Below are 25,882 nucleotides of genomic sequence, written 5' to 3' on the forward strand. Positions count from 1 at the left end.
TAAATTAATAGGGATTTTAACCACTGTGTTTTCCAACTCCATTATCTTTTTTACTTTGTACTGCAGTTCAGATGCCGTTGCTTCACCCATACTAATGCACCGGCATGCAACACACACACACACACACGGAGCCATACATATACATATACACCCACATTACAAGCCGGTTTCTTTTTGTTTCTTTGCCTTTTGTTCATTTCTGTGAGTTTGGAAAACTGTCAAAATGTGGCAAATAGCGATAAAAGGAAACTATGCACTGGAAAATGCAAGGCATGCAACAAAAAAAGCGCCCAAAAACAACAACAAAAATCACAAAAGATATATCCACAAATATCGTCAGACACATTATACGCTTGACTTAGGAAACCAGTTTTTATTGCAACTCAAGCAACAGCAGCAACAACTCGCCGAACAACAACACACCAGAAATTACGTATCACAAATATAATTTTTTTTCTTTTGGTTTTTCTCTGTGTTGTTGTTGTTTTTTTGTTGCTTCTGCTTGTCTTTTTTGAGACTGTTGTGTCTTTGTTTTTTATGCGGAGCTTAAATTACATATACAAACACTACACACACACACAAACACACACTTAGAGATGATGTATGTGTGTGTGTTTGCATTTATTAGTGGGCGTTGTTAACGTAATTGGTTAAAAGCCATTTCAATAGAAATCTTAAGATTTTTCCATATGTTCTAACAATTGTGTGGAAAAAAACAACAATTATTCTGCTAAAATTTTTCAAAAACAATTGAAAAGCAACAGGTAAGCTCACACCAACACACACACATGCACAGAAATGCCAATAAAGCGGACATCTGTTCGTTGTGTGAGTGAGTCGACCGCAAAAGAGAAAACTACGCCAATCACCTACACTGTAAAATGACGGCATGTTACTTTTACCTTTAGACTCTTTTGCGATAAAAGAAAAAAGGTTTATTGATGCAAATAAATAAAAAAATTTTTTACAATAAATAAGGACAGACCTTATTTTCAAATCTACTTTCTCTCTTTCTATCTCTCTCTCTCTGTGTATTAATATTTCTTTTGACCTGCAGGGCATCTAGTAGTTAACCTGGCTGCCTCTATTCCTGCATTTATAACTAGTTTTACATCTGGTAGACCCAAACCAGGGCTGATCACATCACCTGCGCTCAGATTACCTTTGGCTTGAGAGAGTTACTGCGATTGCAGCCCTGGCAGGTGCAAAATCGAACGGCCTCAAAACAACAGTTTGGTTTTTGTTGTTGTTATTTTTTGGTTTTGGTCAGTCTCTTGGCGGATGAGTGCTGCGCGTGATCGGTAGAGAAAAATCAGCGGTCCGTGAAGGTGCTGAGGATATACTATTTTAAATGCTTGTTGTTGTTGCTGCTGCCTATCGTTGTAAATTTGCGCAGTGATTTTTGTTTTTAGTTAAATAGCTCGAAAGAGAGACAACGCGACACAAGACGACGTGAAGAGGAGTGAGAACGCTGATTTTTCTGCTTTTTTTGTATTGTATTGAGAGCCCACCCGCCTGCAGCATCCATTTTAGCCCAAGTCCAAACGAGCGTGTTGTGGCGTGTAACTGTAAAAAAAAACCCAAAACCAAAACTGTGCCGTTCCGCCCGCATCATCAAGAGAGCATTTTGCCTCAATTGCACTAATTTCTTCAATCAACACACAAGGCAAAACTAAAACGAGATTTGTTTTTTTTTTTCAAAAATATTTCTTAAACGAGTGAAACTAGCGAAAATTGTCTGAAAAGTCTAATCAAAAAGTAAGTGTGTGTGTGTGCAGAAAATAATAAAAGAAGGTTTCAATAAATCAGAAATTGCGCCTGCTCCTTTGGCTTAATAATAGTTATTTTTGCCGAGTCATTTAACGAAAGGCAGGTCAAGAGAGGCAACAGAGAAAAGAGCAACACAGAGTGAGAGAGAGAGAGAGAGAAAACTGCAGCGAAATAGAAATATTAAAATCAATTCAAGTGAGTGGGTGTCAAGCAATTTAGGAAATTGTGTAAAAGTACTTAAAAAAATGTACATGAAAAACCAAAATATGTTTAAACAAAAACCCACAAATAACATTTAAACAAATTAATTTTCATGATCTCTCACTTAGAGAGAGAAAGAGACTTCTGCAATCTTGAAATTGTTGTTTTTCTCTCTCAATCTATGTGTGTGCTTCTGTGTGTGTGCGATGAATGCCAGCTGCTCTCTCGAACTTTACATGTGTGTGTGCCTCTGTGTGCAAGTGAATTAAACGAAACGACTTGAAAAAGTCGGGCTCCAACTTTTTTGTTATTTAGTAACCAGCTGTCGACCGTCGTGTACGTTACTACGTTTTTACTTAGCCTTAGTTACTTTAGTTGTTTTCGTTGTTGTTTAGTTGTTGTTGTTGGCGCCTTGGCGCTGCTGGTACACACACATACATACACGTTTAAATACAAAAGCAGGAGAAGAAATAAATAGCGGTGAAAATCTCTTATTTTTGTGTGTGTGTGTGTAAAACTGTAACCCGACAGATCTGCTAAAAACAACAACAATACAAAATTAAACGGTATGCGTGCAAAAAATAAGAAAAAAAGCAAAAGTAATTTAAAAGCAAAAGTGCAAATGTACCAACATATAAGTACATACAGCATTTAAATTAAAAAAAAAACCAATTCAACAAATTTTAATGTGTAATTTTAATTACTCTTGTTGTTGTTTGTGTGCCAGTGTGTGTGTGTGTTAATAAATACCCTTTGTATGTGAGGTAAAAGGGCATATAAATTTCTGTCTGTAGGGGGGTTCCTTCCATTGAGAGACCCTTAAGCAGGACTGTATAAAACTTTCCAGCAGGCCAAAATCCTGAAGAGATAAGCTTCGAATTTGAGTATTCTCTCAAAATTTGAATCAATAAGTAACTGGAAATTAATATTTTATATGATAAACTGTTCTAAATTAAAGCTCTAAAACGTTTTCTCTAGAAAATCTTGTTTAAATTTTCTTATAAAATCAGATTCTACAAATTCGAATAAGTATAAAAAAATATATACATATTTAACTACATGATAGTATTAAGAATCTTTGAGAATCAATTCATACATATTATTTTTTATATGGACATTTGTCAAATCCTGGTTCGCACACTTACATATGTATTTGTCCATAAGTGTAATTTTTATGATTTTGTTCAAAGTTTACAGAAAATTTTAACTAAATTCTAAAGTCAAGTACTTATTTAGAAGAGGTTAAATAGATTATTTATGATCGACCATTTTCATTCTGAACTACATAAAGTAAATCATAGAGTCCATTTAAATAAGTTACATATTTGATTTAAGAAAAATTATCATTTTGATTATTAGCATATTCTCAAAATCAAACCGAAAATAAGGTTAACAAATTCAAAGCTTAGCCAAGTTTTTGACCCTTTAGCATTTAGTTTACTGATCTCAAAGATGATTTAACTGGCAAATGAGTAACTTAAAGTCGGCCTTAAGCCTAACAAGTAAAGTAAATAATTACTGATTTTAATTAAAAAATTCCTTTGCATTGTGTTTTGCAACATATTTTGTTGTTGTTTTTTTTAATGTTGCTGCATTGCGTGTTTTATTTATTTGTTTGTTTGTTTTTGTTTTTTCTTCCCCCCCGCCCCTTCATTTAAACAAATAATCACGCACCAGCCGCGTGGTCTAGCGCCCCGCTCTAATCGTCTCCTACCTCGAGCTCTCTACCTTTTGCGGTCTGACTAATTATTGAAAGTCTCGTAATAAAACAAACCAAAAAAAAAAAAAGAAGCCGCTCTTCTTTTGGCATATTTAACTTGGAATAACAACAAATAAATATTTGTGTATTATCTGTTGTTGTTGTTATATTCGTCAGAGACAAACACCTGTTGCGCCAGCCAGTGTTGGTCAACACCTTTCAGGCCTCACCTGTTCAGGCCTCAGAAAGAAAGTGTGTTTAAGTACTCGCGCACTAACACTCATATTTGTATGTATGTATGTGTGTGCGTGTCTATCTATGTATGTGTGTGCATAAATTATGACTAGCATTTGTTAAAGAGAAATGTATGGAAAATGGTTCACCATAATTTCACAGTCAGTGCACAGACACCCCGAAAAAAACCCCCCTCGGATGATCAACCTTATCTCAAATTTGCTATCTAACAAAGAGTTTTTTTTTTATATTTGGTCATATTCTCGTTTGAAATTTACATATTGAAAGTACCATTAAAATTTTCACATGAGCATTCAACTATTTCGAACGATCGTTTTAACCTATAAATTGAACACTTTTTCTTTGAATATACACCAAGTAATTAGCTAAATTTTGCCAAATTTTTAGTAGTGAAAACTACTTTAAAATCTTTGAGAGGGTCATTAACTGAAGCCGTAATCACAGCCTAGATTGAAATAATCTTGTAGTCTATCAATAACAAATTTAATTTCATTTAACAGCAATTGTGATATTACTTCAAATAATTTTTAAATAAATATTAATAATGAACATTAATGATAATGACAGGAAATGGTAGTCCTGTTTCTCAGTATAGAAACTAAAAAAATTATAGAAAAGAAACATATCAATAAGATATTTATTTCTCATTGTTAGATTGTTTCTTTTTGCTAAAATGATGTCAAATCACATGATTTTCTGTCCTTATTTAATTGGACAGCAGTGTACATGGTCTTAAAACAATTATACTGTAAATATCAGGAAGAGGTGATGAGGATGCCAACAAAATCGAATTTTAGATAAGAGGAATCTAAATTGTATAATGAAATTAATGAATGTCCCCAAATAAGAAAAAGAGAAATGAAAATCGTGTTCACTCTAGCTAGCTATTCTTTAAAAGAAATACAAAACAAATTTTAAACAAATTTAAACAACTTACCCTTAAAAAAATTTTGTTGTGTTGTTTAGTATTTGCAGATAGATGCTGCCTGTAAGCCTAAGAGTGAATTAATTGATAATAATAATGATAAAAAATATTCATATAATTACAAGGACGAATCTAATTATCCATGTAATATAGTTTTAGAGTTAGGGATAGCCCCGAACACCCTAGACCACCCCAAAAGATACGTACCCTTTTGATTTCATTGAATTTTTGTAAATTTTGTAAGATAAGATATCTAAATTTATTATTTATTTGTAAAGCATTTTATTTCTAATTACAAAAAATAACATCTAAATTATTTAATGCAGTAATATTTAGCTTTAATTATATCGCGTTTATTTAGTCTATTTATTTTTTCTCAATCTTTGTAGAAGTTTATGAAACTATTAACAAAATCCTCTCTATTACCCAATGTTTTTATTATTATTGTTGGAACGACGAAAAGATAATTGATTTTTCACAGAGTTTGATCTCAGCATAAGATATAAATGGGTATATCTAATTGGATTAAAAAAAAAAGAAAATTAATCATTATAAGTTACATAAATATTAAATCACATACATAATTAATACACTTTCTTTTTTTTTTTATGAAAATCATTATTCAAAATCTAACAAATGAAGGAATTTATTATAAATAATTGAAATAATCATTATTTGCATTCCCTGAATTGAACTAATGGTTTGTTTATAAATTTCAATTCGAAAATTGTTAACTCAAGGTTTCCCTTTTTTTTTACAATACTTTTAATTTTTAAATCGAGAAAAAAGTATTTATAAGTAAGCAATAAATTCAGAATAATAAATTCTTAATAGAATCCAAGAATCTTTCTTCCTTTCGGAACAGAGCAAGACAAAAAAAAAAAAGACAATTCTTCTTAAAGAATTTATAAGTAAAATAATAAACTCTTCATTTTGCTTACTTTGTAAATTGTTTTTGTTTACATTGAATCAATTGGAAACTTGACTCATTGAAAGTTAAACAGATCAAATATATATATGTATATAAACATGATTGCTGCATTCAAGAATATTAGAGATAAGCCAATCAAAAATATTTCAAAGTTTAAAGAAACATGAAGAATATGCTTATCAGCATGAATCATAATTACTAATAATAAATATTTATTTAAATAGAATTTGAAACGAGAAAGATTTAAAGAGAATGTAATCTTCATTCCTTTCATTTGGTGCATGGTATACCAAAGTCGGTACTTCATTGATGAAGCAAAAGAAAAAAATGTCTTTTATTTACAAGTTCAAAAAAAATTCCCTCTAAAAAACAACCACTTACATACATCATTTAAGTTGTTTTGCGTTGACATTTGTTTAAATCATTATCAGCTGTTTTGTTCTCTTAGTACCGTTAAATCTCATATGCTGTTGGCATTGCCAAGACTCGCTCTGCATATTAACTAAGCTCTAGGCTGAATGCGGAGGCGTTTTGTATATTGTATATATAGATTTTGTAAAATCTTCTTCAACTGCGCCACTCAGAATGACTTCCGCGACATCTCGTACATATGTAAATACGTACAAATACAAGTATATATAGTATATATGTGTATACATATGTATGTCTGTGTGTTTGTCTGAATATAATACATATGTGTATACATATGTATGTCTGTGTGTTTGTCTGAATATAATACATGATTGCGGTTTTAGTTTAGTTGTCGACGACATTATCTTTTGTTCGTCGTTTTTTTTTTTTTTCAATTTTTGTTGTTGTGCGCCATAATTGCGCACAATTGCCATATAGTTAGTTGTACAATAAGCAAATACAGAGTGCCCACCCCACCTCCCCCCAGCCAACTATCTACTCTTTGCCACTCTTTGCCCACTCTTCATTTCGTTTGAAGCTGCCTTAAGCTGGCTTTGTGCTATTTTCGAATATTATAACCCGTCGGTTCGTCATCGCATGCCGCTTTTGGCCAATTTAGCTTTCGCTTTTGTACGATTGCCTAATGTCTTAGCCCCAGCCACAGTTTCCTCTCCCCATCCCCCCCGCCTTCCCACCTCTTCGAGGCCTCCAAGTTTCTCTGAAAGTCTCAGGCCCCGAATCCCATAGTCAACTCCAAAATAAATCAAAGCTTACGTATTTTTTGGATGTATGTATGTACGAGTGTGTGAAAACAAAGCTTCATTATATCTATATATTATATAGATGAATATACATATGTACGTACTATATATATATTTATGTATATGTATAAAAGATTTTTGCAAGATTTTTCTTAATTATAAGACGGCACGAAATATGAGAATTTCATTGCACGACAAAAAGATTCGCCAAGTCATTTTTTTGTGTTTGTTTCCAAAAGGTGTGACTTTGATTAAAACTTTGTTCTACTTTTTTTTTGTGTATTTTCTGAGAATTGTTTTTTCGTTTGTCTCATTGTTGTTAATGTTGTCTGTGTGTGTCTTTTGTTATAGAGACACTCTGATGACGTACTACCAACAGAAATAAAAACAACAACAAAATTGCAGCTGACCAACAACAGGTTTTCCGCTGACGTAGATTTCTAGTTCTAACCAATAGTTATTTCTATTATATTGCCAATAATAATATTAAAGATACTGATAAAGGGAGAATGTTACAAAAAAGTAATTTAAATCTGTAAAACTCATTAACAATTTTCATAAAATATAATATAATTTACTTTTGCAATAATTTACATATTACAATAAGTAAATTTTCTATTAAAATCTCTAATATGTACGTCATGGGTTTTTCATTTGCATTAGAAATCTTTTTATAGTTAATAACTTTGTTTAATAGGCAATAAACTATAAACAAAATTTTAATAGATAAATCAGCAAAGTTGCTAAAATAAATCCATTATACGCATTAGATTTGAAGTAATTGAGTTAAATATTAAAGTAATTTAATTCTAAGGAGGCTTGAACAGGCATGTGGGAAATTTTTGTGTAGACAATGTGCAAACTTCAAATGAATCTAGATCAAGTTGATTAGGATCAATCCACAATATGCCAGAAAAACAACTTAATCTATATTTTTTTGTTCTGAAATGAGATCCACTTGCTTCAAATGCTACATCCTCTCAGGTTCTGCTCTCATTCACTATAAAATATTGTACAATATTTTTAAAAAACAATTTTTGTTCGTTTGAGTTCGTCAAGCATTTTGAACCGTAATAACACATTTAAAATAAGGTTTATCTAATAAAAAAATTAAGTTTTTAGATTGACCATCGCCATTATCTGGTCCTTTTTTTATCCATTACTTTTGATTAGAAGTAAAAGTACAAATATCAAGCAAATTGAACTAAGGGTCATGTTTCTAAAAAACACGTGGAAAAATATATTGCCGTAATATAGGTCAAATTATGTCTAATGGTATTTTACTTGTTTTCGCTTCCAAAGAAAGACGCGAAAAAAAAATTAGAAAACAAACACAAAGAAATTTTAGTTATATTAACACTAATAAATCGAATTACTTCTCCCATGCCTTTTAAGTATGTGAATCGAGGTGAACTTTACCCCCTAAAGTATGCACTAAGCTAGAGAAGTATTTATATTGTATTGTATTGTATTAAAGTATAGGATATAGTTTTAAACTATCAACCTAACTATATTTTACAAGCACTGGCAAGTAAGGCCTTCGGCTTAGACGAAAACTACATCCAATGACTAGGCCACTTAGACAACTCATCTACCGAGGACAGAAGTATTTTCAATAATTTGACTACAAGTCTTATAATATTATAGACTTAAGTCCCTATATTTTGTCCTTTATAGAAATTCTGAAATTCTCATATTAAAATTTAATACAAATCACCAGACCATGTTTGATATTTTAAGCACGACTTCTTATTTTTGCTTTGATTTCCCTTAAATACACTAAAAGCTACGAACAAAATCAATAACAAAACAAAATAACTCAAAATCTTTGAAGTATAAAATGAAACTTTTTTCATTTTTTATTCAAGATTATTGAAGATTATTGCAAGTTCCATTGAAAATTATTTGAAATATTCGTTAAGACGAGTCTATGACGATTTATTTATTCTAATATATGAAGTTATGTATATATATGTACATATTATATATTACAAAGGCGTTGTAATGACATTTAAGGGTTAAAGACATGCAATTAATTAATTAATTCTTGCAAACTAATTTTCATATCAAGATCTAGATCTCTGAATACATTTAATTAATATTAAAACATAAAAAACCAACTGGCGATGAATATTTTAAAAAATGAGAAACAACTCCTCGTCTGCTACATGGATAGAAATATTCAGAAATTTCTACATTATTCTTCTCTACGATATAGAATCTACTGCCCTCAAAAGTAATCCTCAATGTAAATTGATTGCAATGTATCAATATACATCAAGCATTTTGCCTTTGTTCCTCTATGAAGATGTTATATCAAGTTTATCAATAAATTTAAATCATTTTTAAAACCTTAATTTTATATCAAGATTCAGTTCTAAGAATACAGAATAATGTTTTGCCTTTAGAAACTAGTATGCAATTCATTCGGGAATTCGTCAAGGGGATTGAAAATAATGACTACGCTGCTGACTTGGATATATCTTCCACACACACACACAAACACACACAGGCACATCAGCAATCACCGATCACAGTTCCGTGATCTCTCTCAGCGAACACGATTTGCAATTAGCCAAAAGAATACATTTAGATTCACTTTGTTGTATAACGATAATTAGCGATATCGGCGACAGAATTTTTTTTTTTTTGTTTTTTTGTTATTTTTGCGCAAATTGAAATGCAGGGTGTGGGTAGTGGGAGTGGGGAAAAACCCAAGGCAACGTTTTTTTGTGAATGCAAATCTTACACATTTTTTTTACTTTTCTCTTGTTTCATTAGTAGCAATGCCTTATCAACCAGCTGGTAACAGTGGCTCGGGCGCAGGAAGCAAGGCGGCTGCCAAAATGTCGCAGTTAAAATTCTGGAATAAACAGAATAATAATAAGCAACAACAGCAGCAGCAACAGGATAAGGATCAATCCGGTGATAGTAGCAGCATCATTGCCAATAGCAATAGTAATAACAACAATGGCATTAGCAATGGTGAAAATGGCAGCAAGGGTGAATCCAAGAACAATAAACGCAACTGGTTGCATACACCCGAACAACTAATCAACGGTCATGCGGTCTATCTAGTCAAGGTGAGTGGAGTCATCAAGGTGTGACTACGTATATATCTGATCTTCTCACATCTCATCTCATCTCAACTCATCATTCTTTTTGTTAGTTCTTTGGTAATCTGAGTGTTGACCAACCCAAGGGCATTGAGGTGGTCAAGGAGGCCATAAGGAAATTACAATTTGCCCAGCAAATGAAAAAAGCTGAAACTGGTACGCAAGAGAAATTCAAAAAGCTGGAAATTACCATTAGCATCAAGGGTGTGGCCATACAGGAGCCGCGTACCCATAAGATTTTGCATCAATTCCCCTTATACAATATCTCGTATTGTGCGGATGAGAAGGGTGTCAAGAAATTCTTTAGTTTTATAGCCAAAACGGTTAAGACAACAACAGCAACAGATGGCGATAATACAAATGGTCATACCAATGGCAATGACAAAACAGAAGAGTCTCATGAATGTTTTGTCTTTATATCCAATAAATTGGCATCTGATATCACATTAACTATTGGTCAGGCTTTTGATTTGGCCTATAGGTAAGTGGATTCTGCAATTATTGCAAATTAAATACTGTTGCTAATCGTATTTATTTTAAAGAAAATTCATGGATAGCACGGAGAAAACGAATCTGAGCAAGGCTCAGCAGCATATACAACATTTGCAGCAAACCATTGCCATCTATAAGGAAAGATTGCATGAATTATCGGGAAAATTGCCAAAGGCCGAGCTAGATGCCATGCTATTTAAGCTGAACATTAAGGATATTGCCGAAGAGCCACCAACGAGCCAAATTCAAAATGGTCTGGAAGCCACCGAATCTCTAAGCAATGGAAAGCTGGGTAAGATTTTTAGAGAAAATACTAAACTAAGAGTTAGATTAGGCTTATTATTAGATCTATGACTTGACGATTTGAGATTTCTTAATGACAGATCTGTAATATGGTGAATTTTGTCCCCTAAAGTATGCAATAAGATGTATTAGAACTTTACTTTTTAAAGCATATAAAGAAATTTTTGGAATAGTATCGAAGAAAACGTTGTATACAGACAATTTTTGTGGACGAAGAACTTTGCTCCATAAAGTATGCAATAAGCAGTCGAAGACTTTCTTCTCTCGAAGAAAAAATTGTTTATATACAATATTCATGTACGATTCCTGGGGAAAAGACTCCCCAACTCTCTCTTTTTACCCCCGACTAGTGAGTCTCTAAAGCAGTCGTAAAGTTTAAATAAGTTTTTAGACTGAACATTTTATCAGCATTTAAGAAAAACGGAAATAACTGAGCTGAAAATCATCCCTAAACATATTTTCTAACTCCGTCCATGACTATTTTAAAGATACTATACATAAGAAAACTTATAAATTTGTTAAAAACCATGAAGACTTTTCCAGCCTATTCCATAAATAAATTAAGGGGCAAAGTTTAAGCAATACTAAAACTTAGATTCGCCTCTGTTTCTAAACTGAACTGTTTCTAATTAGGTGTTACTTATATCCAGCTAAAATTTAAACTTTTTGACTTCGACATTTTTGTTAAACGAAATGTTTTTTATTATATTTGAGTTTGTGTGTTTTTTTTTTTTAATGAGCTTTGTGATATAAGCAAAATGCATGCATACCGATGACGCATGGCTATAAAAAAAACAAAACTTAATTAGTTGCGAAAGAGGCGAGTGTTTTTTTTATTTAACAGAAATACCTACTTAAATTGAAATTGTTGGATATTTTATAGATTTTGCACTAAAATATTCAATGAGTATCAAGAAATGTCATTAATTTCCATAATGTTTTCCATTTTGCAGATGAAGACAAGCTATTGATTGATACCAATTCGACAACGGCTTCGATTCACTCAACATCGCCCAGCTCATTCTTGCCCATGGTGCCGCCGCGTAATAATTTGTCCAGTCAGATAAGCATCTCGGGCAGCAGCAGTGGCGGCGGAGGCAGTGGCAGCAAAGGCAATAGCCAGAAAATGGATGAATTATTGTTAAATTCCGATTCGGATAGTGATTTCGATCCACGAGCCGATGAGATTCCAGATAATTTGAGTAACGGCGGCGGTCGTAATACCATAAGCAATGATTTATTCGGTTTCGAGCCATCAAAAAGTTTTGGCCAACAGCTCTTTTTCAATAATAATGATCACAAGCTGCAAAATAATAATACTAGCTTATTGAGCAACAACAACAATAATATTACTAATCTAAGCAGCAATAGCAGTGGATTCTCCAGCGAATTGAATATAACGCCGCCATTGTGTAAGTTCAATTATATAAAATACTTTTCTATCTATATAACTTTACTCACATTTTTGTTTGGATCTTTATTTCTAGTGGCGCCGCCACCAAAGATAGCTGCACCCAGACGCAGCACCTCGGTGACCAGCAGCAACGTTACATCAAGCAATGGCCTCAATGGCAATACAGATCTATTTGGCTCCGATCCGTTTGAGTTGAACAATGGACCAAGTATGTTCAAGGTGAGTAAATCAAAATTGAAAAATAATGTCAAGGAAAATAATGTTTATCTTTTGTTTTTAGAGTCAGCAACTAAATATTGATGACTTTTCGCTGGAGAGTCTGGATCCTCTGCGTAAATAGAAAATCCAGGTGCTAAATCCAATAAAACCATTTTCAACTACAAAAACTTTATATGCAAACAAACAAAAAAAACAACAAGTCATAGGCCTCACTTGATCTGGTTACCTATCTCTTCTCCAATTTCGCCAGGCATTCCCAAGATTATATATATATATAAATACTTTTTTTTTTCTTGCTTGATTATTTCCCTTATTTCTTTGCTTTCTTTGGAAATTTATTTAATTTGTGTATTATTGTTTATATTATCTATATATGCCGATATATATATGCATACATATATATATATATATATAAATAAATATTATTGTATTTATTATGATTGATTTTGTCGAATTTTATATATATGTTTTGCTAAATAATTATTATCTGAGAGATCAAAAATAAGAAAAGGAAACAACACGCACTTTGTTGAAAACTTATCAAATTGTTGCTGTAGTTAAATAGTTTAAATCAATGTTTTGTTAATGCAAGTGATGAAAGAAAGAAAAAACAAAAAAGCAAACTGAGAACTAAATGTGAGAGTAAATATTTTTTTGTGTATAAATTAATTAATTAAAAACAAACAAACGAAAATATCATGATGATGATTATTGTAAAGAAGAACGAATATGAATATTGTAATGTACGAAAAAATAAAAACTTGAGTCGTCAATAATGTGTGAGAAGATGAAGAAACGTCAGCAAAATGAACAATTTATTTAATGTTATCGATTGCAATATAGAAAATTATTAATTATTATTATTATTATTATGATGTATGTATGATTATTATTATTACTATTATTATTGTGTATGTAAAAGCAGAAAGAATAAACTGTAGTGCCTAAAAAAAAACAAACAAAAACGAAAAAGAAGTAAACATCCTTATGCATAATTCATTTTCATATCAACATTTATATTTATCTGATTTCATTTATATATAACAACAAGAAAACTTAAACAATCTACGTTTTGCCATGAATACAAATTTCTGTTTTGTGGTGGTGTTGTTGTTGTTGTTTTTGTTGTGGAATGTTCGTTTTCTTTTAAGACTCTGTTACAGATCGTCTGGAATTTAATTGCTTGCGGGCAACAAACAGTAAAACAAGCCGTAAAACATTGTTGCATTAGAAATTACATATTTTTACTAGGGAGAAATTACAATGTCAGCAGGCAGACGCATAAATGAGTTTTATGTCAGTCTCTGATATATGTATTTATCCCTATATACTTGTATTATCAACTTGGCTATACATTCAATTAAGTTGATTCCATTAGAATGATCTAGCAGGGCGCCTTTTATCTTTTCTCTTACTGTATAAAATAAATAGTTAAGCCATTAGAATCTTGAATCTATGTCAGTACCGTAAAGTCACTAAAAGCATTCGCTTATTCAGGTTTCAGCACTTTTTTTTAGAGGGCATGTTAAAATTGGTCAATGTGTACTAAACAGATGCAGACCTTTTGCATAAATGTTTTTCTTTTCAACTCTATAGAGCCAGACAGTAGTTTAGTGTATTCAAAAATATTGAATATCTTGAGTTCAAAAATACTGTACTCATTTTATTGTATTCAATTATTTAGAATAGGAGACTAGAACATATTCGTTGTTCTCAGTTAGACTAAACTTTTTCTCGACTATTTTTTGAGTTTACTTTATATTATTCATTATCCAGAACTTTTTTTCTTCTTGGTATACGCAGAACATTTGTTGGAATCTGAACGATCCAAAGAACAAGATATAACAAAGGAAAAATCAGGTGTATTCTCGATTTGGATCCAGTAACTAACATATACACTGACGAGCAAAACTGTAACACCAGCTTGCAGTCTTCAGTTGCGTAGCTCATAACTCGTTTCGGAATTAACCTACAATTATGATTCTTCTACCTTTTGATTTTGTAATTATTTAACTGTCTTGTCCAAAAGTTTGAAGTCATTTGGTGACCCAGACTAGAAATGGTAAGCAAAATTAAAGAAAAACAAAAATGTTACAGTTTTGCACTATCCTAGTTTTTAGATAACAATTATTATTATTTTTTTTCTCAAGGGTATCAAGTGTTTTTTAAAATTTTTATTCTATCAAATATTGTACTCGACATATGTAAAAACGAAATAATCAGAGCTGTTCTCATTTCCAATTACCCATAAATTTGGTATAATCTATATTAACTCAACAAGCATTTACAAAAATTTCTGATCATATGCAAATCTTTTCCTTATTATTATTATTATGGAAAATAGATGCAAACTGTTTATTAAAAGCAACTATCGCGATATCGGCATCCCATACTATAGCCTGAGATTCGAAACCGAGTTCTTGTTGTCCAATTGCCTTAATGGCAGGGCCTTTTAGTCAAGTCATCTACATAGGATTTGGAAATTTTTTTGTTGAATACGTTTTCTGTTTAAAATTTACATAAATGGGTTAGTTTTCTGATCATATTTGAATGAAATTGCTAACCTAGGCCCGACTTTTCCTGTTAAGTTGCTTATGAACTCTGATTTTTAATCAGTTTTGACTCCTTTTGAGAGTTTAATGAGTCATTTTGGTATTGTATTTTATTTGAATCAGTATTTGTAACATATAAAAGAGTCATTTCCAAATCTTCTTTTAATCAGTTGTGAATATATTAATTTATTTTTCAACAAGAGGGCTCAAAAATCATCAAGGAGATTTCTATCAAAACAATCTTCCAAGTGCTGGATACAAATATACGCGTTTTGCGTTTCCAAATATATTTCTTTGCTTAATTCGTTTTCAAATCTTTAGCCTTTTAGTCAATATTTTAGTTTCATACTATATATTCAACAATGATTTGAAAATTAAATAGATGAACTAATACAGTAACGAGAACAAGTCTAAATGATAATTATCCTGGTTTTAATTTCGCTCTAGGCAACTTTTTTCTTTCCTTCTTTCTTAAGGTACTTTAATATAAACTTTGCAATTTAAAATTTAAAAAACTTTGCAGGCACAAAAAGTTGAAAATGTTTTTTGTATTTAATTTATTTACAATTTCTAAAAGCACTTTCCGACGATAAACTGTAACAGAATCTTTGACTAAACCTAATGATATTTGTTGTGTAGTTTTTTTCATATATGTATATATATTTTGTTGCTGCTGTTCCTGATCGTATATTGATTTACTTAACCTGAGTTATAAGTTGATTTTTGTTTTTGCCCCTCCCCACATATGATGAAATCGATGAAATCATTATATAGAGATGACATCTATTCCACACCCAAATCATTGTAACGTTTTGGTATGGTGGCCGACAATTGGCGTGCATTCATATCGGAGCTCTAGAAAAGATATATAAAGTATAGATAAATACATATATGTACATGATTTACAACATTATTGTTTTTGTTGTTACATTTATTACAGCCAGTTTTGTGTTTGTTTGTTTGTTTTTGTTTTGAATTGAACTATAAGTTTTTTAAATAACCATATAAATAACGCCAACGATTTGAAAAGTTCTGAAAATAAATTAAGAAATCAAAGTAAAATGATAGATAAAATGGTTATAGAAAAGTAAAGTGCAGGGAAAACAGAAACAGGTGGTAAAACATATAAAAAGGTTTCGATTTGTTTTTCCTTTTTGTGTTTTTTTTTTTGTTTTTTATTGGTAGTTTTAAAAACTTTTTTTTAACTTAAAAACATACAAATATATATAGGTATATATATAATTTTTTTCTCGTGTATTTGTTTCCATTGCATGCATAACTTAAATGGCTAAATAAAAATCCATTCAAAAAAAGGATTAAAACTAATTTCGCGTATATAATGTAAGCATATATATGTATATAGAATAGATAATTTTCGATTTCTTTTTGCAATAAATATATGAATTTCTAAATATACAGCCATGGGCGCAATTTTCCCGTTAAAACCCAAAAATGCAGTTCCCCCCTCAAAAAACAAATGTGCAAAAATCAAAACAAAATTTTGGAATGTCAATTGTTAAATGACAATTAGGATTTTTGTTACAAAAAATGCATGATAGAGAAAAAAATAGAAAGGATAGTATTTTTTTTTCGGCTTAGTTTTTAACATTAACATAAACATATAGAACGAAACACTTTTAGCTTGATTTTAATATTTGTGTAGAGTTTGGGAAGTGGGGGGGTGGTTGGGTGTGTGGGGGTGTGGTGTGGGAGAGATGAGGAGGGGGTTGCCAACTTCTTTTTCTTCTTCTTCTTAAACACAGCCAGGCGGGTATATGCGGGATATTTGGATCTACTAGTTGACGGCACTTGTCTTCTTCTTCTTGTTTGCGTATTTTACCTGATTGGACCAATCACCAGTGGGCACAGTGGCCCTATAGAACTTTGAGCTAGTTTTATTGAAAATGGGCAACAATTCATTAGCCTCATCGGACAAAGCCTGCAAAAGAAATAGATAAATTAGTTTTCCATCAACTTTTGATCGTCTTTTGTATTATGACTCACCTTCAAATAGATAATAGCATCGGTGCCATATCCTTCACAGGACATTAAAACAATATCACCATGAAAATATCTTGCATATAGCCTCGATATGGGTAAACCATAACCATAACCAGCCAATGGCACTGTATGCAAATCCGATTTCGATGGCTGCGGTGCTGTACTATACATATATTTGAATAACTGATCGGATTGAGAGCGTGGAATGCCGCCACCTTGATCGGAGATCTTAACACATATATCCTCTTTGCCACGACAAATTGTGACCTTGAGTGGTGGCAAATTATCATTGCAATTGTCATGATTATGCTCGACAACGGCACGCATCGAATTCTTGAATAACTCAAAGAGCATATGATATAAATGGGAAGGCACATATACCGTCCGTATGGGCATAATGTCATTCGCCTCACAGCTATGCTGTTGTATCTCCAATGCCGGACTGTTTAGATAATATTGATCACAGAGAAAACGTGCATTCTCATAGGCATCACGCACAACATCCGACAGATCGCAGGCAGGATCAAGGCAACCAATATGCCTGCCACCAGAATGTGGATTTGAACCAAAGAGAAGAGCTTGAAATAAATGAAACGAAATAAATCATTAATTTAAAACCAATTTTTATCTTATTTTTGTGCCCACTCACTATGTTGATTAATTAGCATTCGTATGCTAATGCGTGACATATATAGACGATCAAGAAAATATTGTATGGAACTCTCGGTTGGTGCATCAACCTGGCCGCCTTCATTCTCCTTCATTTCAATCACACCCTGAGCCATCGTTTGCACCACATCATTGTGGCGATTTCTAATGAGATCCAAATCGCTTACAAATCTGCAAAATTAAAAACATTTTTACATTTTAGTTTAAAGTTTTTTTAACTTTATCTTTATTTGTTACTCACTTTTGTAGATTGTCAAGCGTAGGTTCGGCCTTCTCGTATTCAAGAACATCCTCGAAACTTTTCACATACCACGAACTGACCTCACTGACTGATCTTGTGTGCAGCAAATTATCGGGTAAAAGTGCAATCTCTTTCATTATATTTGCCAGACGTACGGGCAATTCTTTACGTAGAAATATATATGATTTCTTTTCGCAAGCATTTTGACCTGATTAAGAGAAAGATAGAGAGAAAAGAATTAGATAAGATTAGTTAAGTGGAAAACATAAATATTCTTAGAGTATTCCACACTTCCTAAATGCATTTTAAAGACTAATTCTAATTGCTTAATTTTTAAAGATTCTCATAAATCACTTTATAAAAAGAAAAAATTTTCTAAAAAGCTGAACTTTATAAAAGTTGAGTGAAACTTTGCACTCAAAGTTTGTTTGTTTGTTCGTTTGTTTTTTTGGCATTTACTCATTGTCAACAGTTTCGTAACAAAATAAAGAACGAATCGGGCGATGTGGCAAATTAAGACTCAGACTGATGATGATAAGAAGCGAACGAACTTTTTATTCCACAAGACCTTGACCAAAGAAAGTGGGGACACAACCACAAAATGACACGCCCCTCTTTAGTATATATAAGCAATAATGATGATGATGATGATTATTGCCATGAAAACAGAGTGTTTCCCCGCCATCATAACAATTTAGGCTGATAACACCCACAATTAAATGGTCGAAAAAAAAGAAACAACAACAAATTCGTCGCAGTAAATTGAAATTCCAGACAAGAAAGATATAAATACATATATTTATATGAATGTTTATCAATATTAACTTAGCCGTTGAGTTCATTTCTCCATTTCCCATTGTAACGAATTTTTAGCAAAACAAAAATCCATGAATCTATAAACAAAACCAGTTGAGACCAGAGAACCAGACTATTTTTGGCTTCTTATAGTGTCAATGCTTTTTGTGGAGTAAACAATCAATACGTTTATACCAATCATGATACCCCTTAGACTTGAATCTATTAAAATAGTTTGCCCATTCAAATCCCAACCTAATTCATTTTCTTTATTTTAAACTTCTCCTTTTAACTCCAGAGCATTACGCATACGCAGTGTATGACAATATATGATAATGTTAGGGATATAATGAGAGTAATCATAATAATAAAACCGAAAAGCCATTGAAAAGGCTAAAAACTTGAACTAATGTTTTTCAATTTTCTAGGCTTACGAAGATTCCTTCGTAACTATCCTAACTAGCCCAACTAAAGCTGTATGTACATACATACATTGTATACATATGTATATATGTACATACATTGTACGACCGGAAGAATCCATAATATTTCATATCAAAATGTGAGACTAGTTTGGTGTTGATTCAAAAGCGACAAAGTGACTAACTGTATGTCAAATCAGTTTGTTAGGCTTATCTAAAACTATAATTTGCATGAAAGTTTGTCGTCGTCGTAACTCGTTTGTATAGCGAACGGGTTTTTGTTCTAGTCGTGTCTCAAACGTTCTGACTATTGTGAATATACCTTTTTTTTATTGCAAGAGTATTAAAATGCCATAAAAATTAGTGAGAGACAAGATCAAGCAACCATAACAGACAGCAACAGGTTAGCTACAGCGAGAGAGAGAGAGCGGGAGGTAAACACTGAGAAGTTTCCACCTATACGGAAGAATTTGCCAGAAGAAGCTTTGCTGGAGAGAGAGAGAGAGAGAGAGAGAGCGAGCGAACAAACGAATGAGCAGTTATTTAGTAGTTTGGACTGATCGTATCGTTTCCACACGTTTCTACACGCGCCTCCATTTCGCCCGCTCTTTCTCTTTCTCTCTGCTTGTCCCTCCTCATCCTCCTCATCGTCTATTGCGCCCTACACACGTATACTTGATGACCTCAAAACTGGAGCTTTGTTATTGTTTACTTATTTTTGCCCATATCTTTGTATACCTTGTAAAATTAGCTCGTATTCTAAACGGTATATTAATGAATTTTAAAATATTTTTAACATTTCTTTTAAGGATGTGTTTTGGCATGTAGGAGGAATTTTAAGATATTTTTGGCGATCGATAAGTAAATAAAAACAAAATTAATTAATTGCCAAAATTTAGGATTAAATTATAAATTATCTAAGATGACTCCCTTTCGGTTGCTTCTAATTTCAATCGGTCTATTGGACCTTAAGGTTTAAGTCGTCCTGAACCGTTTTGCTAAAACTGTTTTTGAGAACAAGTAGATTCATATATATCCATAAATTGTTAAAATAGGCGTCAAAATTGTATATATCGAAATTTAAAACTAAAAAGCTAAAAAAAGCAAAGATTTTTTTAATTTTGTAGGCTTTAATAAACGTTTTTTTTAAATGTATTGGATATTGACTAAATTTGTTAACGCGAATTTTGATTCTTTTATTGACTAGTCGACATTAGGTACACTACTTATAAGAACATCAAAGTAAACTCAAATTTGGATGCTTAGGGAAAGTTTTTGTTTGGCTTTTTTAATTCTTTCTCCTTCTTTTAATAAGGTCAACTTTCAAATCCTTCCGAGAGCCTTCTTCTTTCTCTTCCTTTTAAGATGGTCAATGTACACCATATTTCTAATGTTCAGGGTTTATTTGTCTTACTTATGGGGTAAGTTATGTTCCTGAAGCTTTATTTAGAGCCTTTTTAAACATTGCTCCTCATTTTAAGGCTTCATAACATTCACCTGCAACAATTGGGGAAATGTTCACTGTTTGTTTCATGTAATTTCCTAATCACTTTGTTCTCTTGGACTACACAGAGAACATATAGAACCTTCTCTCATCTCATTATTTGCCTACAGGGTATATAAAAGGTCGTTTCCCTTTTCTAAGTTCTATAAACTTTTGTTTTTCATTTTGCTTATTTTGATTTTGTTCGACTCCAAAGCTCAAATACAATCGCAATAAAATTGATATTGATTGTTGTTTCTTGTTTTTGGGTGGATTTTGTTTGCCCTGTCTGGTCGGCACTTGACTAAAATTTGATGCATGGGGGCCACCTAAGGAGTACCGATATATATATACCTATACATATGTATGTCTGTATGTTAAGTGGCTAGGGAATTGATAATCAGATTGTAGAGCATATACGTATTGTGCGTGCAATGCTAAATTGAAAGCTTAACAGAGGCATCGACACGAATTCAATCATTAGCAAGTTTTCTAGCAATTCACTTGTCATTAAATAATTCACAAGTAGAAGGCTCTCGTGATGCAAGTAATTGGGGTGGTGGTAAATCACGCCCATTTCACCCTTTAAATGAGGGGCAAGTCCGTCAGTGGCAATTGCAATTACTTTAAGGGCACAGCTGATGTCAATTGCATTGCATTTTCTACCTCTTTCACTCTCCCTTTCGCTCTCTTGCACTCTCTTGGCCTTTTGAAACAGCTGATTTGGTATTGCATCAGCTTTTAGCAATCATATGGCTCAATTTTTATTTTCTAACCAGCCCCAATGTGTCTCACCATCTAGACATACATATATTTGACTCACATTTGCCTTCTTCTCTAGTCAAAATACACGGCGCGTGTGAACGTCTTTCCATGTATATATATATCTCTTTTTGTATGTATATATATATAGCTCTACGTCTTAATTAACGGAACGTGGGGGTGGCTGGTGGGCTAACTGTTGACGTCTGTTGTTATTTATTTTTGTGTGTTTTTTTGCCGCCGGTTGACAGTGTACAAAGTTCAAAATATGATATATAAAAGAGAATTGCAACAATTTGATGCCCGTTCCGGACTTTGTCCTTAGATGGCTCGATCGAGTCATCTGCAAGGTTTTTTTAGCTTTCAAATTTTCCTATATATCTTTTGATGTTTTCATAAATATATAGCTCAAGTATTTGCCTTTTTTTCTTTCTTTCTCTCTTCTTTTGTCACACACACAAAAATTTGTATATATTATTTTTCCATATAATTTTTTTTTTTTTTGACTTAGCCCACGCATTAAATTTGGCACATGATCCGGCCCCCTTGAACATATTTTTCCTACATAGTTAAAAACACATTTTTTTTTATATTCGTTTTATTATTATGGTTGCTCTTGATAGCGAAAGTGTTTACCTGAGAAACCCTACCACAAATAAATATATTAAGTATACGCAATGTGTACTTGTATATGTTTTTTAGATTGCAAAATTGTTCATGTAAGGAAATAACAACAAAAAATTCCCTAGCAATAAACGCTTTTCGATAATGGAGGTTAAATGGGGGTCTAGTTTGGTTTGACTTGACTTCAAATCGTAAAGACGCGAATTTTCGTACTCTTTTGTATTTATTTATCACCTCGTAAACAACATTGCATACATTTAGCACTAGAACTCTAGAGCGTTAATCAAATGTCTGGCCTTAAGAATCGAATATATAATATATGTATATAGTATCATGTGTCAATCAGAACGTCGTTCAATAATCTCTAGATAGATATGGCCTAATTACTAATATTAATGGAGGATATTTTGTTTTTTTTTTTTGTTTCTGTTTTGGACAATTAATAACTTATGGTTGGGCAGTAAATTGTAGCCACAAATTAAGTACAGTTGCCGACAAAAATACACACACACACACTAAATGCTAAAACCAAACAAACAACAAATAATATATGTAGAAACGTTGAGGGAACGATGAGGGAACCTTATCATCATTTAACTTCCATGGGCGGCATCAAAGTTCAAGTATTTCCAGGTATATGGGGGGGACCTATTACCTAGTCTAACTAGGGGGGGCAGGCGCCATCTCATCAAGTGGAATTCATTCACATTTGGTTGCCCCAAAAAACAAAACATCAAAACATATGACAGATAATGCTCAAGCCATAGATAGATAGATAGAGAACAAAGACAAGTGAAAGTTAAATAGAAACCAAAGTCATACATATTTAGTATATTGATTAATGTTTAAACCAAATGACGCATAACTAAGAAAGTCCTTTTTAAACTTAGTCTATTTCTTTTAGGTAAAAAGTCAAAAACCATTTTCTTTAACAACCTTCAAGGAATTTGCTGTCTGTGTTTGTTTTTCTCTTTTTTGGCATTTTCATTAAATTAAGTAAACGACCATATCTTTGGTAGAATAAATAGAGTTAGAGGGTTCATTTTGCATATAAAAAGATAAGTATATATCTGAATCGATTTACTTTCATTAAAAAAATTGAATTTTTTGCAATTGAAGACACGATTGTACTTCTTTTTGCGCATTTATTTAATTTTAAATGACCATGACAGAGGGAAAATTTATGATAATTTTTCTCTCTCTCTTTATAGTAAATATTATAGTATTTCGATTCGCCATTTTGATTATGTATTATGTAATTTAATCTCTTATATCTTTTGTTTTTTTGGTTAACTTTCCTTTTGGGGGTTAATTAAAATTTAAAATGGGTTTTTAAGAAGCACAAACAAAGCTTATTGTTCACGCCTGTTTTTCATGTAGAGATGAACCTCTTCTAGACAATTCTCTATATATAGACAACAAGCGATAGCAAATAGCAGTAGCTATTTTGATAACACAGCTTCCCAAGAGAACGCGTGAGAGACAGAGACACCTTAACATGCCTTCCTCCACCCGCTTAACAACATCCTCTAACCTCAGCCCCTTTTGCCTCATGCCTACCTCAACGTAAGCCACTTGGGTTTAAGAATTTGCTTTGTTTTCTCGTTTTTTTCTTTTCCCATGTTTAGAAAATACCCTTTCCTAACAAATTAGATTGACTTTTGGTAAGCTTTGCAGGGAGACTCAATATAGAAAGAGAATATGAAGAGAAGAATTGTATTCTTATCTTGACATTCTAGTAAATTTTTTTTAAGGAACCACTTGGTTTTTGTCAAGTTTTTTGTTTTTTGAGTTTATATAAATCGGAAATAGTTCTATATTAAAATTATATTCTCCAAAATGTGATTAAATAAAATTGAATAGTTCCAATATGTATGCGAATTTCTTCTAAAATGTATAGATACACTAAAACAATAACAAAATTGGCAATAATACTTTAAATGTATCCAAAGAATTAGTTGATGATTTAACATGTGGGATATCTAGAGGGTAAAATAAGGAAAATTACAACCTAGAAAAAGAAGCTCTTAACTTAAAAATTTTTTCTACATCGACTTTCAACGCTGATTTCCACAGCTTTAAGAAAACAATAGATTACAGTATATAAATAATCAATTTTAGCATTGAATTGTAAGTTGTATAACTAAATAATTAGTTAGTCATACATAAGAGACCCAAGAATGATCAAGCTAAGCGAAAAATGTGGAACTAATAACGAATATTCTCTTCCAAGACGGCTAGTTCATTCTAGCTTTTTCTCTTGTGCCTCTCAAGTCTGTTGTCATTTGTGTGTGGGACTCAAACAGCAGGTTGTTGTTATTAGGGTTTTTGTTGTTGTTTTTTATTGGGGCAGGCTTAGGAAATTTTCTTGCATGACATTGAAACGTCCTTGAAACTGTTCAACTGGAGGGTGGAGGTTGCCACGTGCCGCCCTGCCGTTAACTGATGAATGGACAATGCTTGTAATGGGGGTGAGGCAAAGGGGAAGGGGATGGGGTCGGCTTCCACTTTAGTATTTTGTTGCATATAGAATTTCATTGCCAAAACATGTTTATAAATTCATCGAGACTTGTTGTCATTTCCGTTTTAGCGTTATAATAATAGCGAGTGGAGTAGAGGGAAAGGGAGGGGAAGTAAACGGGAAGGGTATATGTATGGGTAGCAGTCAAAGGAGGAGGAAGCGTAGGAAAAGCTAAGCTTCAATTGTTTAGATTATAGATGGCTCGCTCTCACTCCCACTGTCTCTCTATCTTTTACTGTCTCATTCTAGCTCTTTCTCACCAATCTCAGTTTTTATTTTTTTCATTTTTCTTGCTCTCTCTTTTCGGCACAATCAACAGTTTGTTGTTGGGAAAAAAAATGCTTAATTGACAATTCAATGAAATTAAATTGGCTATTAGCTAACAGTAAAATAAGTAGCGAGAATTTTGCGCAGTTTAAGCTGCACTTAAACACTTTTTTTTCGTTTTCCTCGTGCGTGAGTAAAAGTACTTAAAATAAGGTAAGCGTCTGTGTGTCATACTCACCAAAATCCATAAATTGTTTGATTGAAAGCGGCGACGGATTGAATCCAGAATAGAAATCCAACATTTTGGCCAAACTGGACATCGAGGACGATGCGGCCGCCAGGCGGACGGGAAAGAGACGCATTTTTTTGTGGAGGCGGGTAGGATTGGTGGAGAACAAGCAAAAAAGAGAGCGAAAGTGCTAACCGGGGGCGGTGTGGAGCGGCTGTTTTTTTGGGCGGTTTGTGGTGTGCCGGCAGGCGCAATGTCCTTACTCTCACCTTTACCACTCACATACACACACACTCGCGAGGGCACACACACACAAACACGTAAGATAGGACGTTGACTTGTCGTTTAACAGCTGGCAATTTGTATTGTTATAAATCAATTGATGATGATGATGTTGAGGATGAGCGAGAGCTTTTTGTGGTGTCGTATAAACTTAACAAAATCTTTACAAAATTGCCAATGTTAGCTCTTATTATTGTTGTTGGTACTGCTTTGTTCCGGTGCAGGTGATTGCCGATGCGCCATATAAAATAATTATATGTAACGTGGACTTTTGTTGTATTACTTTTTTTTTATTTTCAATTTGTTGTTTTGTTTTTGTGCGCCATTGGCAGACTGATTCTCATATGGTTTTTTTTGTGCTTTTTGTTTGTTGTTTTTCTTGATTTGAATCCAAATACAGGGCAAATACAGGTTCGACTCAAATAGGGGGGTTTGCAACAAAAGAGTGCACTCTTTGCAGTTCTTGCAAAAGTGTACCCAACTTCGAACAAGTGAGTATAAAAATAGTACCAACATCAGGTAAAGGGGCCGAACTCA

The 25,882-nt window shown here is 32.7% G+C and overlaps 2 protein-coding genes across 6 annotated transcripts; one reads left to right on the forward strand and one right to left on the reverse strand.

Annotated features, from left to right (window-relative positions):
- The first annotated feature begins 1,267 nt into the window (after positions 1 to 1,267).
- Positions 1,268 to 13,459, forward strand: LOC6640894 (PTB domain-containing adapter protein ced-6). Of its 4 annotated transcripts, none has more exons than XM_015178665.3 (7): positions 1,268 to 1,758; positions 9,735 to 10,036; positions 10,123 to 10,550; positions 10,612 to 10,853; positions 11,818 to 12,276; positions 12,352 to 12,497; positions 12,559 to 13,459. In XM_015178665.3, exons 2-7 carry the CDS (start codon positions 9,740 to 9,742, stop codon positions 12,616 to 12,618), a joined length of 1,632 nt encoding a protein of 543 aa, XP_015034151.1. In that variant the 5' UTR covers positions 1,268 to 1,758; positions 9,735 to 9,739; the 3' UTR covers positions 12,619 to 13,459. The 4 variants fall into 4 exon arrangements, with proteins under 4 accessions (XP_015034151.1, XP_023030771.1, XP_015034150.1 ...); XM_023175003.2 differs by having other exon boundaries at positions 9,738 to 10,036; XM_015178664.3 differs by lacking the exon at positions 1,268 to 1,758 and adding an exon at positions 2,343 to 2,537.
- Positions 13,460 to 15,701: 2,242 nt separating this feature from the next.
- LOC6640984 (pyruvate dehydrogenase (acetyl-transferring) kinase, mitochondrial) lies at positions 15,702 to 25,642 on the reverse strand. Of its 2 annotated transcripts, none has more exons than XM_002063698.4 (6): positions 25,073 to 25,642; positions 17,961 to 18,168; positions 17,700 to 17,890; positions 17,054 to 17,628; positions 16,890 to 16,988; positions 15,702 to 15,904 (listed from the first exon to the last, which is right to left on the reverse strand). In XM_002063698.4, the coding sequence occupies exons 1-6, from the start codon at positions 25,194 to 25,196 to the stop codon at positions 15,833 to 15,835; spliced, it is 1,269 nt and encodes a 422-aa protein (XP_002063734.1). In that variant the 5' UTR covers positions 25,197 to 25,642; the 3' UTR covers positions 15,702 to 15,832. The 2 variants fall into 2 exon arrangements, with proteins under 2 accessions (XP_002063734.1, XP_023030787.1); XM_023175019.2 differs by lacking the exon at positions 15,702 to 15,904 and adding an exon at positions 15,996 to 16,081.
- Positions 25,643 to 25,882: the final 240 nt, after the last annotated feature.

This window comes from Drosophila willistoni (genome assembly GCF_018902025.1).
Source record: "Drosophila willistoni isolate 14030-0811.24 chromosome 2L unlocalized genomic scaffold, UCI_dwil_1.1 Seg168, whole genome shotgun sequence".
NCBI classification, from domain to species: domain Eukaryota; kingdom Metazoa; phylum Arthropoda; class Insecta; order Diptera; family Drosophilidae; genus Drosophila; species Drosophila willistoni.

Excerpts from the sequence above, each read along its gene's own strand:
- LOC6640984 (XM_002063698.4), bottom strand. The coding sequence starts at position 25,196 with ATGCGTCTCTTTCCCGTCCGCCTGGCGGCCGCATCGTCCTCGATGTCC. Across the intron at positions 16,989-17,053 it reads ATGCTATTATCTATTTGAAG|GCTTTGTCCGATGAGGCTAA; the intron begins GTGAGTCATAAT and ends TTTCTTTTGCAG. Across the intron at positions 15,905-16,889 it reads CTGGTGATTGGTCCAATCAG|AGCTCCGATATGAATGCACG; the intron begins GTAAAATACGCA and ends TATCTTTTCTAG.
- LOC6640894 (XM_015178665.3), top strand. The coding sequence starts at position 9,740 with ATGCCTTATCAACCAGCTGGTAACAGTGGCTCGGGCGCAGGAAGCAAG. Across the intron at positions 10,037-10,122 it reads ATGCGGTCTATCTAGTCAAG|TTCTTTGGTAATCTGAGTGT; the intron begins GTGAGTGGAGTC and ends TCTTTTTGTTAG. Across the intron at positions 10,854-11,817 it reads TCTAAGCAATGGAAAGCTGG|ATGAAGACAAGCTATTGATT; the intron begins GTAAGATTTTTA and ends TCCATTTTGCAG.